General features: G+C 38.8%; 1 protein-coding gene across 7 annotated transcripts in view; it reads left to right on the forward strand.

Annotated features, from left to right (window-relative positions):
• The first annotated feature begins 215 nt into the window (after window positions 1-215).
• The window catches only part of kif16ba (kinesin family member 16Ba), a 34,487-nt gene continuing 21,482 nt past the window's right edge, over window positions 216-13,220 (forward strand). For 4 of the 7 annotated variants that reach the window (XM_088075131.1, XM_088075133.1, XM_088075132.1 and 1 more), the window contains exons 1-13: window positions 216-607; window positions 3,818-3,887; window positions 3,983-4,096; window positions 5,645-5,761; window positions 6,571-6,668; window positions 7,319-7,428; window positions 8,353-8,495; window positions 9,126-9,294; window positions 9,400-9,531; window positions 10,221-10,396; window positions 11,555-11,620; window positions 11,711-11,770; window positions 12,745-12,864. In XM_088075131.1, coding sequence (XP_087931257.1) covers window positions 561-607; window positions 3,818-3,887; window positions 3,983-4,096; window positions 5,645-5,761; window positions 6,571-6,668; window positions 7,319-7,428; window positions 8,353-8,495; window positions 9,126-9,294; window positions 9,400-9,531; window positions 10,221-10,396; window positions 11,555-11,620; window positions 11,711-11,770; window positions 12,745-12,864 — 1,422 coding nt within the window. In that variant the 5' untranslated portion in view covers window positions 216-560. The remainder of the gene's footprint in view (window positions 608-3,817; window positions 3,888-3,982; window positions 4,097-5,644; window positions 5,762-6,570; window positions 6,669-7,318; window positions 7,429-8,352; window positions 8,496-9,125; window positions 9,295-9,399; window positions 9,532-10,220; window positions 10,397-11,554; window positions 11,621-11,710; window positions 11,771-12,744; window positions 12,865-13,220) is intronic. The other 3 variants (XM_088075136.1, XM_088075137.1, XM_088075135.1) reach the window with 2 other exon arrangements.

A 13,220-nucleotide genomic window follows, 5' to 3' on the forward strand; every position in this document is an offset into this window, starting at 1 on the left:
TTATTATTTTTCTAGGTATTTACTTTTCTTTTGTTATTTTTGGGTATTTATTTTTCTTTTATAATAATTTTGTAATTTAAATTTTTATTATTTTTCTTGGTATTTATTGAATGTGAATGTTACCATACCTGCTTTGTACATTGTCAATAAAAAAAAAATGACTGAGTAAACTCGGTGTCGTGCGTTTGTCCCCTCGGGGCCTCCGTACCGCCGTGTGTTTTCATCAGCTGATGTCTCTCCGCTGCTTTGCTGCTTTTTGTCGGATGGAAGCTAACAGGCTAACAGGCTACTTAACGGACACCATGGAGGTGAGCCGGTCCACACCGGGACAGCGACGCGGTGTCACCGGACCACGATAACACCTGTCCCCGGCGCCGGCCCTCTCCCCCCCGTCACTCTCAGTCTACTCTGCCCGCTTCGTGCTCAGTTTGTCGGTTATCTCTGTGACTTTTGCCCTCTTTATCCCGCCGAGGCTCCGGCTAGCTAGTTAGCCGCCGGCGAGCTAATTAGCGAAAGCAGCGCCGCTAGCACTAACGGACCGGACCGGACGGACATGAGCGATGGCGTCGGTTCGGGTGGCTGTCCGGGTCAGACCCATGAACAGGCGGTGAGTCAGAAAGTTTGACATCGTTATTTAACGATAAAAATCATATTTGTGTGAGTATAATGTCAGGATGTGGTCGCTTTGTAATGCTAACCGCAGTTAGCCGCTGGTTTAAATCGCAGAATGGACTCAAAAACATCATTTTCACACGTTTTTTGGCTGAAATAGTTTTGTAATAATGCTGTTTAAAGTGGATGTTATCAGCCTCAGGTCCTGGAGTTTCGGTGCAGTGGTGAATGTGTGTGAGTGAAGGTGGTTTTGTGGTTTTCGTGGGTTTTCTGCAGTGACATCAGGTGTTAACTCAGTGATTTTAACAGAAGCAACAACATTTTCTCACCTGTTTGTGTGTGAGAGAGGTCAGCTGCACCAGCTGAGGTTATTTTTGGATTATCACAGACTGGGACATGTCAATGATTTGCAGCAACATCATTTTTATACATAATTTTTTTTTGTGCAGTTTCAAATACTCACATTCATACCACTCTGCATATAAAATGCACTTTCCAGAATCAGGCTATAAAAATATTATACATTAAGATGATTTTCTACTTTCTACTTCAGTCCTAATCATAAATATCAAATATTTATTAACCTTTTAAATGCCATATTTTTGTCATTATGCTACTATGTTTTTGGATGTCGGCGTGTTTATATAATCATTTCTTGATTTTCTTTTTTACATGTTCAGAATAAATCAAATCAATAAGTCATAATCAAATATGGTTAGTTAATTGACAGTACATTCAAACTATTACTAAACCTAAACACTAAACTAAACTGAGACACGTCTCAGGTGCGTCTGAGTTCACCTTCAGGCCGTAATGACGGCGTTACGTAAAGTTATTGTTTCTCGCTGAGATAACTCAAAGATAACAGACACCTTTAACCTTTCAGCTGAACTTTCAGAAGTCTCAAGATCAAAGACTTTTTAGGTGAAAGGACATGAAGTTTGTCTTTCTCTGCTCTGACGGAAACATAAAGGATGTTGTTGAGGACAAACTGGGGTGGAGACGGAAAAGCAAACATCAGCTGCCCTGCTGATACAGTTAGTGCCCGGTCATGTGGATTTTATTGACGTCGGGTTTATAATGACAATCACAACATCACAATAAAGAGCAGAGCCGCATTCAGACTGAGAGATTTATTTTAAGCTCTGACTCAGAGACACAGTGACAGAGAGAAATATCAGTGAAATGATTTTCCACTCACAGTTCAATTCAGATTTTCTCTCTTGGATTATTTTCAGGGATGCAGGATTATTATTATCGGCCCGATAATGGGACTTATGACGTCATACCGATAATTCTCATATGACATTTTTGGCCGATAATTACAACCGATGTTAGATCAGTCCACGACATGTCATCAGTCAGCAGCAGGGTTTAACCCATTGTTTCTTTTTTTAACTCTTTCCCCTCTGTAGTGTTGGGGACACTGTTATGATGTTATGCAATAAAACATTTCCACGTCCAAAAACAAACGAACAAGACGATCTAAGGTCCCAGGGTGACGGAGGAGAGGACTACGAACGTGCCGACTTTATCGCTGTTTAGCGGCTTTTTGGAGCCTCTCAGTGGCGATGTTTAAAAAAAAAACTCAACAGGAGAAACCTTTAGCGACTTATTTAGATCATCAGTGAACAAGCAGGAAATATACTGTCCAGGGCGGGCCTTAGAGGAGATACAGGAGGTCGCTGAGAGCGCCACACGCTGGAACAAAACCCCGATAATAATTCTCTGCGCCCGTTAGCGCCCCTCCTTCATGTTCTGCCTCGAAAATAACAAATGAAGAGAAAAATAATCAGAAACTCAGCGAACTGATGTTTCTCATCATTGACCTGCTGACCAGCCTGCACCGTGAGACCTCACGGCGCCGCGGACTGAAGACAAAGACGGGGACGAGTTACTGATGCTGACTGATCTGCTCCTCTATCATTGTCCAACGGTGTCTCCACTGGTGTCTCCGTCAGTGTCTTCGAATGTCTCAGTCTCTTCTAGGACACCAAAATGTCTCGATCCGGTCCTGATTCTGTCATTTATTAGCGTGCTCGCTGCTCACAGTAACGGCTGAACACCGGAGTAAGCAGCCGCCGTCTCCCCCCTCCCTCCCTCTGCTCCGTGTGTGTGAGGGGGACATGATGAGAGGACACGATGAGAGGACACGATGAGAGGACACGCTGGACGCGGTTTGAGTTCAGGTGTCGTGAGTCTCGGTTCTGCTGAGAGAATAAACTGATGTCTGATGTTTGGTGTAAATGTGCAGAGATCACAGCAGAGCCGTGACTTAGGGACGGTTCTGTAGCTGCTGCTTCCTGACAGTTTGGGGAACGTTCCTCTGTAGTTCCACTAGAACTCAAACATTATTTTTTATTAGTTTTGTTCAATTCAAGTGGACAGAAGAAGATAAGAGTGAAAAAAAAACCCAAAATATAAAAATGAAATTGATTTTGCTCTTGAAAATGACTTCCTTTCACAAAAGTGTGATTTTCCAGCTTTTTGCCTGAAATGTTGTTTTTTTTTAATGAAAATGCACAATTTAAATTCATCTGTGCTCTCCACATCTCAGGCTTTTAGACCCTCAGCTAACAAAAAACAAAGAAAAAGAAGTTATCGGTTATCATCATTTTATCGGCCACGAGAAGCTGAAAGTTATCAGTTTATCTGTATCGTTTGAAATCATCATTATCGTACATCGCTGGTTATTTTACTTATTGACTTATTACTTATGTGATACTGAATAGATTCTGTTGAGCCATTTGCAGAACAGTTTTTTTCTACATTTTCAGTTTCATGGTGCTTCATGGAGAGTTTAAATGTATATTAAATGTCCAGTTTTAGTCGGACTGACACAATAATTCCACTTTTTCTGACATCACGTAAACGTGCTGTCAGACAGTTTAAGAACATTTTTAATGGACAAATGAAAAAGCAAGAAATGTAAGAAGTTCACCCTCTGTGATCCATCATATGCAAAGATTCAGAGAATTTTTAAAGAAATAAACACGTTTGACATTGTTTGGTGGATGTTAAACCCTCTTTAGTGGGACGCCGGATTAATTCTCTGCTTTAATGATGCCAAATTTCTGGAAGATAAATTCCAAAAAGATGTTGTCAATGCTGACCTGATGAAGTTCACAGACGCTGAAGTCCTGTGTTCATGTAAAAAATGAAACTTTGTTTTTACAGTTTCATAAGTATAACTGCTCTTTTACAGGGAGAAGGATTTGACCGCAAAATGCATCATAAAGATGGAGGGAACCAAAACCTCCATCACCAACCTCAAGGTACATTTTTCCCCAAAAAAGGACTAAAACGCTCTTCACTCAGCCGTAATTCAACAGTTTGTGGCTGAATCTTTCATATTTTGTGTTTTCCAAAGATCCCTGACGGCATCGCGGGGGATTCGATGAGGGATCGAACCAAAACGTTTACGTACGACTTCTCCTACGACTCCACGGACTGTAAGAGCTCCGCCTTCGTCTCCCAGGAAAAGGTAAACAGCAGTCAAGGTGTTTTTATCTTTTTAAAATCACGTTCGTACACAGCGTTCAGCTCCTTGTTGAGATTCGGCTGCCGGTCGTTTCGGATTTGCGAAGCGGCAGATATCCAGAGCGCAGAGACCTTTATGAGCATCTGCGGAGAACCGTAATCCCAACGCAGCTTGAGTTTTTATGTTAGAGTTTCATTAAAATATTAATAATATGAGATTGAGAAAAAAAGGGGTTAAAAGTAGCAGATAGCGAGAAAACTTTGTATTTCTCTACAACACTGTAAGCAGGATGGGAACTTAAAAAAAGAAAAAATTAAGCTGCTAAGTTTCTTTTTATGTTTTGAATTTTTTAAACTTTTTATTTCTTGTCTGTGTTTTTTTTATATTGGTTAACACGGACATACACTCATATACACACGGCTCCTACAGAGTATGAAAAGTATGGAATTTGATTTTAGTAATTTTTTTAGTCTGGATAAGTAAAGAAAATATTTGTGATTTCAGACTACAGCCCCAGCTCTGTTCTCTAAAATAAAGACGTTATTTATATATTTATTTTTAATTTTGATTGGAATTAAAAATGGTGTATATTTTACAGCACAGCATACTTAAATTATTTCTATTTTTAACATGAAAGTGGGAAATAGATCAAGTAAAATCAAACTAAATTAGAGGTATATTTTGTAAAATTATTCATACAGGCAACAGTGATACTAATATGATGCTGTTTTTTTTACAGAAAAGAAACAAAAAAAATGAGAAAGAAAATACAGTCCCCCTCTCGGTTACGTTGGTAATAATATTTGGCAGGAAAAAAAAGAAAAAATGATAAAGTGCAAGGATTATTTCTTGTACCACCATACACTTACATCTGTGACCTTTACATCCTGGCCTGTGTACAAATTCATTCATACGAGTTCATATTTTCAGTAAAACTGGATTAAATATTCTTCTGACTAAAGATGGTAGAAAAGGAGATTGATTAAAATAAGTAAACAGAATGAAAAAAAAACGTTTTCATGGCTTTAAAACCACTTTTCAAATAATTTTCTTTTACTTTTTACCATTTTTTTGCTATTTTGGGGTCATGTCTTCTCGTTTGTTGCCTTCCTTCCACGTTTTGGAAAGAAATCAGACCAATTTTAGGGTTCAGAGAGTTAAAGTGTCTTGCTTTACTCTTAAAAGATAATACCTGCCGTGCCTCAATAAGACTTTTGATGACACAAATAAAGCTGTAAGTTAAAGTAGCAGATCCCCTCGTGCTGTTTTTGGATGATTGTTGGTGAGTTTTGGATTTGGGGTCAGAGGGGGACGAATCGATCGAACTCTTGTTCTCGGTCAAAGCAGCTGGTTGCCGGCAGACTGCGTGTTTACTCTGGACTCTAACGTGACTGCAGCTTATCACGAATCGATCACAGTACGTCAATACTGAGCCACGTGAGTCTCAGACCTGGACTGAAACGTTTGCATGTGCTGTTAAAACATCGACAGCAGCCTTAAAGACGTCTCCGCAGAAATAAAACAAATTACAGTCTTTTGTTTTATTTGCAGGTTTTTAAAGATCTGGGTTTGGACGTGCTGAAGGCGGCGTTCGAGGGCTACAACGCCTGCGTGTTCGCCTACGGGCAGACCGGCTCGGGGAAGTCCTACACCATGATGGGAAACCCAGTGAGACACGATCACATTCACACACTCTGTCGTCACTGAAGGCTATAATATAATACCGTGATGTTTTAAGGCTGTATGGCGATACACAATATTTAACTTGATGTTTTTAAAATGTCCTTAAAACTAATTCTAACTACTAAAATACAGAATTAGTGAATGACCTGCCATTATAATAAAGTTCATTAAAGTAGCTACAGCCATATAATGACAATGATACAACAGTGTTAAAATAAAGTACAGTTATAATAACATTTTAATAAAATACAGTTATAATGACATTTTAATAAAATACAGTTATAATAACGCTAGATACAACACCGTTCTAATAACATTTTAATGAAATACAGTTATAATAACTTTAGATATAACACCATTATAAAACATTTTAATAAACTACAGTTTTAATAATGTTAAATACAAGTGTTATAATAACATTTTAATAAAACACAGTTATAATAACATTAAATACAACAGTGTTATAATAACTTTTTAATAAAATACATTTTTTAGTGAAATTTTAGAAAGTATTTTATAATTAACCCCTTTAGTTCCTCAAGGGACATTTTAATCTTTTGGATTTTGATTTTTCAATAATTTTCGCTGTTTTAATGCATAAAACACAGTTTTTAACACAAAGTTTTAAGATATACAGACGTATTTTAACATATATTTGTTGTTTTCTGGATAACAGCGTTTAGTCTTTTTTTGTGTGCAGATCCACATTAAGAACCACAGATACATTAAATCTTGCTGTTTCTGCGTGTTTGATGCGGCAGGACTCACCGAAGTCTCACTTGTTCCTGTTTTAGGGAGACGCAGGTCTGATCCCGAGGTTCTGCGAAGGCCTCTTCAGCCGAATCTCAGAAGCGACTCGATGGGATGAAGCGTCATTTCGAACAGAAGTCAGGTGAGTTTTCGTGTCCTCTCCACACGGACAGCTCAGGTTTGGCCGCTGTGAAAACTTTTAAACCGGTTTGATATTCAGGCCGCAGCGGAGCGCTTTATCAGATTTTACCAGCTGGTCCGATACTTCATATTTTAAGTCACACTGGTCCAGATGTTTCGGTAAAAGTCTTTCATCTCGCTTTCACGCAGAGCGGAGACACGGAGCAGCTTCAGCCTGCTTCAGGAAGAAAGATATTGATGTGTTTGCACATCCATCTGCACTTTTTGCACACTTATTTGCACATTTTTAAAATCTTTTTGGCTTTTTTGTTTGTTTGCTTGTTTGTTCTCTGTACAAACTGTACATATCTTTATTATTATTATTATTGTTATTTTATTCTTTACTATTTTATTCTATGTTAAGTGCCTTTGTTTGTATGTATATTTGCATTATTTTGCCTTTTTAATTAATATTTTATTCAGTTGCTTCTCTCTTATTTGCTGCTGTAACAAAATAATTTCCCTCACAGGATTAATAAAGTATTTCTTTTCTATATTCTATAATGTTGTCTCGTTTTATGAAAACTTAACTTCGGATAGGGAGCACTCATTGTAAAATTACGTGCCTGATGCATTAAATTGTCTGCATGTTTCTCTGGTTTTTGCCCTCAGCTACCTGGAGATCTACAATGAGAGGGTGAGAGACCTGCTGAGGAGGAAATCCACTCAGACCTACAACCTGAGAGTCCGGGAGCACCCGAAGGACGGGCCGTACGTGGAGGGTGAGACTGCCGAGTGCACTACTGGGACAAAACAGTGCTGGGGGGGTTTCTGGTTGCTGGCTTTAATGATCAGTTTTAGTTTACTGACAGTATTTGAAACACTTTTTCCTTCTTTCAAACAGCCCGCTCTAACAGTCAGTGATCCTCATCTATGCTCCCGTCAAAGCCACCAGAAAAACATTTTAACTGGCTGAACGCTGGAGCTCACTTTGTGACGCAGACTAAACTAACTGAACGTCTAAGTCACACAATAACACCAACTCGTAACGAAAACAGCACTGTGTTTTAACTAAATCACTATTAAAATCCTCCACATATCTGTTATTCATCTGTATAATGATAAATATATATATATTTTTATCTAAAACAGCCACAAATCTCAAATCTATCTTCTGTTTAACTGGATTTGTTTTGTGTAATTATCAAGATGAACATGTTGTTTGACTGAACGTGGCCAAAACTGTTTGATCTACTTTGTACCTGGCTGGACTTTAGATGCAGAACGACAAAGTGGGTAAAAACATCAATAAACAGAATTCATAAAATCATAAAACAGAAAGAAAAGGAAACCATGTAGCCTATCCAGAAATCAAAATTAAGAAAAATGGGCACAAAATCAAGAAAAATGAGCACAAAATCAAGAAAAATGAGCACTAAATCAGGGGAAAGTGACAAAATCAGCACAATCCCAGCAAGTCTCCAGCGAGGTGTAACTAGCTCACTGATGGAGGCAGCGATAGACCAGCCGCTCCTGTGTTCACCGATGTTAAATCTCTGTTTCTGTCACTAGAGTCCGGCTTTGAAAAGAGAAATGTAACAAACAGCCATCTCGTTAAAGCCTTTCTTTAGTTACACATCTTGGTCTTGTGGCGTTTTGTTGACCTGTGGACTTCCTGTAACCGGCCGCCTCCTCCCTGATGTCAGATCTGTCCAAACACCTGGTGCAGAACTACAGCGACGTGGAGGAGCTGATGGAGGCGGGAAACATCAACCGCACCACCGCCAGCACCGGCATGAACGACGTCAGCAGCCGCTCGCACGCCATCTTCACCATCAACTTCACACAGGTCAGACACCGTTTAATTTTTCTACACGGAGGGTTTGTTTTGTTTGTCTTTAAGTTTGCTGTAAAAACAATAAATCTCATCACAGAAAAGCTCAGAGACGAAATTAAAGTGTTTTTGTTTGTCAGCTGTAAATCTGACGTAGAGGAACACAAAAAATAAAATTTGTTTTAATTGAAAGTTCAGATAATAATCTGACTAAATATCTTCTTTTCTTTTTCTTTTTTTAAATAATTTAAAAAGTGGCTGCACGTTAAGACTTAAATTAAGGCTTTATTTTTATTTTTTTAACTGATTTTCAAACAAAGCCTCAGATTTTTTTTAAAAAGAGATAATTTGGGGTGACTTTCATGCATATTTCCACAGTAAGACGACACTGATCACTGTAGTTTACGGTAAATAAACCTTTCTGCTAAAAAATAGAAATGTAGAAAAGCTGCAGATGATGAGCCACATTTTTTCAGTTTGATTAAGAAAAAGAAGCTTAAAACGCCTGATAGTTTATTTGAAATGATTTTTTACTTCTGTATTTTGTATAAAATAATTAAAGTTAGACGTTTACTTTTTTCTTTTAAAGTAATGAACCATAATTACATCTTTTATCAAACACCTGTCGCTCTCTGTGTCTGTCAGGCGAAGTTCGACGCAGAGATGCCCAGCGAGACGGTCAGTAAGATCCACCTGGTCGATCTGGCCGGCAGCGAGCGAGCCGACGCCACCGGAGCCACGGGCGTCCGGCTGAAGGAAGGAGGGAACATCAACAAGTCGCTGGTCACCCTGGGCAACGTCATCTCCGCTCTCGGTCAGAAACTGAAGATGATCGTTTACGTTTTCACGCGTGTTTGAGTTTGAGTTTGTCCAGCGACTCGTGCAGATTTAAAGGATCTGTTTCCTGTTTCTTTTCCAGCTGACATGACGCAGGACGGCGTGAACACCAACCTGAAGAAGAAGTCCGTGTTTGTTCCCTACAGAGACTCGGTGCTGACATGGCTGCTGAAAGACAGCCTGGGCGGAAACTCCAAGACCATCATGATCGCAAGTGAGACAAAAACAGCACTGATGCAGCTCTGTTTGGAGCATTTTAAACATCTGCTGTGATAACTGTGTGTGTGTGTTGATGCATGTGTCCTAAATGTAGTCCAGATTGTGTATTTGAGTGTAATCAGTGAATTTGCAGCTCAGCTCCTACAATAAGTCTAAAATACACTGTGGAAACTAAATAGTTACATTCAGACTGTTCAGGTCCAAAAATGCTCCATTGAAACCCATTCAAACTGACATTTTTGATCCCACAGCCATCAGAGCAGAAAAACAGGACTTGTATTATTTCTGGGTGTCATTCTGGGCTTTTGACTCTGAATTTGTCATTTTGACTATTTTCCACCTGATGAGGTCATTTTGACCATATTTGGCATATGGAGGAAATACATGCTATTTCCACTAGGTGACCTGTCACACCTAAAACATAGTGACATCAAGACAGACACCTAGCATTTAAATTCTTAAAACTAATGAACATTTGATAAGTATGATTAGGTCTGATGTTGGTTTAAAATAATAACGTATAATGTTTTTTAACGCCTTATTTTGAAAATCACATTTTGTGCACAGAGCGGTATGAGCGTGTGTGAGCTGGAAATTCACTGATTACACTAAAGGGTTAAACACAAACATTTAAAATCTCACAAAAAGAACCAAAATGTTTGACTGAATTGTTTCTCGTGGCAGCTATTTCTCCCGCCGATGTGAACTACGGTGAGACGCTCAGCACTCTGCGGTACGCCAACCGGGCCAAGAACATCATCAACAAACCGACCATCAACGAGGACGGAAACGTGCGGCTGATCAGAGAGCTGCGGGCCGAAATCGCCCGACTCAAAGCTCTGCTGGTTCAGGGCAACCAGGTAAACCAACGCGGACGGAAACTAACGCTCACTGCTGTCACGGTGTCCGTTTCTGATTCTACGATGAGTTTTAGGGACATATTTTTTTTTGAGACTTTGAGAATAAAGTCGTAATATTACGAGAAAAATGTCATAATTTTCACAATAAAAAAGTTGTAATTTTATGAGAAAAAGAAGTCATCATTTTATGAGAATAATGTCCTAATTTTACAAGAAAAAAAGGTTGTAATTTTACGAGAATTAAGTTTTAATTTTACGAGAATTAAGTTGTAATTTTATGACAAAGAGGATATCACATTGAGCAAATAAACATATTAACTATGAAATGCATAGACTTTAAAGTATAAACTATAAATCGGTAAATTGGTAACCATGTCCCGGTGTCGTGTCGTGCCACACATCGTGAGTCATCCAGCCAACAGATTTTCATTTTGAAATGAGAAAACCAAAATCGTGAAACCAGCTGTTTCCCTGCTGCCATTTAAAAATCGTCAGACAATAAAAATTGGAAAACGAAAAAAAAACAGTTAATCATCTGATTTTCTTTGATGTGCTTATGAATGAAAATCGTAAATTAAAATCTGTGTGTGCGAAACTCGATTTTGATATTTAATTTGTTTGATTTGTTGATCGGTTCCTCTCCGCGTCACTCCGCCCTCTGACGAATCTCTGCGGCCTGACTGTCGCCTCTTCTATAGTTTGCTGTGTTTATGTTTATTTCCGTAATATAATATCTCCTGTCTCATAAAATTACAACTTTTTACTTGTAAAATTATGACAATTTTTCTTGTAAATTTAAGGCTTTTTTTCTTGTAAAATTACAACTTTTTTCTTGTAAAACTATGACTTTATTCTCTTAAAACTACAAATTTATTCCCGAAATTACGACTTTCTTCTCTAAATCTTAACGTGGCTCAAATCCTCCTCTGTACTATAGAAATCGTTCTGTGGTGATTAAAGTAAACTCGAAGACGATGAAGCAGTTTGAGGGAAAAGGACGATGACGTGAAGAAAACTCATAAAATGTGTCTTTCAGTCGGACTGAAATCTTTAAAGAAATTGATTTTCTTGGTTTCGTTGTGTCTCTTCGTGATCGTCAGTCTGTGATCTAAACACAGTCAGAGTGTTTCTGAGTATTGTTGTTGTTTTTTCGCTCAGATTGCTCTCCTGGATTCGCCCACCGCTCTGAGCATGGAGGAGAAGCTGCACCAGAACGAAGCCAGGGTGAGTCTCAGTCAGAGGTCGATGCTGTAGACGCCCGCTCCCCGCCGGCTTTCTGTCGAGTTTCTATCGTTTTTTTTTGTGTTTTTTCAGGTTCTGGAGCTGACCAAAGAGTGGACCAACAAGTGGAACGAGACACAGAATATTCTCAAGGTACGAGCGTTTATCGTCCACCTTTTTCCTGAAATCCCGACAGCCTGCACAGATGTGTGCAGATCAGGGATGTAACGAGACATGCAGCTGGATTTATTATCCAAAAACAGGCTCGGGACCTTTCTGATGATCCAGAATTTACCCTCTGAACTCTGAACTGTTCACATCTGGAGGTTCATCATAAATGTGCTTTTGCATGATTCAGTGTTTGTTTGTAGGATCAGTTTTGAGGTGAGATTGTCTCGTAAGCCTGTGAGTGGTTTTCTGGATCTCACCTGCACGATCTGATACTATTTTGTTGTTCTGCTCTTTTGTTTTTTGCTTGAAATATAAATAGAATTTATTGATTAAAAAATCCAATATTACAAAGTGAAAGCACCGATGCATTTCGTCGTGTTGAAACATACACCATTATTTAAAAACTATCATCGCATTTGTCTAAACCCTACATATTTAAATGTATTTTTGCAGACTTTGTGATATCAGCAAATATCGTATCGCTGTCCAAAGAATCAACGTAATATCCGACGGGATGAAACTTGTGATTTACACCGCTTGTGCTTAGCGGGAAAATAAAGAGGACGGGTCGTGCTGATTTATAAAACGTAGCTTTTTAATTTGGTCTTTATTTGTCGCCTTAAAGCCTTTTTCTGGCATATAACTTTTTATTTTGATTGTTTTTATTCGTTATTATAATGTGGTTTTGTTTGTGTTCATCAAGACTAAAACAAACTCAATGAGCTGCATTAACGCACATTTTCACAAATCTTTTTGTATTATTTCACATTCTTTAGTGAATATTTTGCACATTTCATTTTAAACATCGTACACCTCTTTTTGTTGTAAAATGAATTATTTCTGTTGTAAATTTGTTTCAGTTCATGATTTTTGACTTTTGCATGACTTTTTTTAAAAGTTTTCTCTCATTGAGTTTATTGTAAACGTGAAAAGTTTTGTGTTTGTGACGTCTGCAGGAGGAGACGCTGGCTCTGAGGAAAGAGGGGATCGGCGTGGTGCTGGACTCTGAGCTGCCTCACCTCATCGGCATCGACGACGACCTCCTCAGCACCGGCATCATCCTGTACCACCTGAAGGTCAGAGGTCACCTGAAGCACCGCGCACATGACTGAGGCCGATTCAAGGCTGAGGCGGAAAATTCTCACTTTGAGCGATTAATGTCACTTAAGCACTAAATTGCCAATACATGATTTTAGGATTTAAGGACATTTCTAGAATTTTATGACAGCTCTAGAATTAAAGACGTTTTTCTGATTTTAGGACATTTCTTGGTCTTTAGGATGTTTCCAGAATTTCAGGACTTTTATAGGATTTTAAAACCTTTCCAGGTTTTTGGGGCATTCATGGGATTTAAGGAAGTTTGTAGGATTTTATGGCTTTTCTAGGGTTTAGGCACATTTCTAGGATTGTAGGATGTTACTCGGATTTAAGG

This window comes from Plectropomus leopardus, chromosome 3 (genome assembly GCF_026936395.1).
Source record: "Plectropomus leopardus strain MGB_pleo_1.0 chromosome 3, ASM2693639v1, whole genome shotgun sequence".
NCBI lineage: Eukaryota > Metazoa > Chordata > Actinopteri > Perciformes > Serranidae > Plectropomus > Plectropomus leopardus.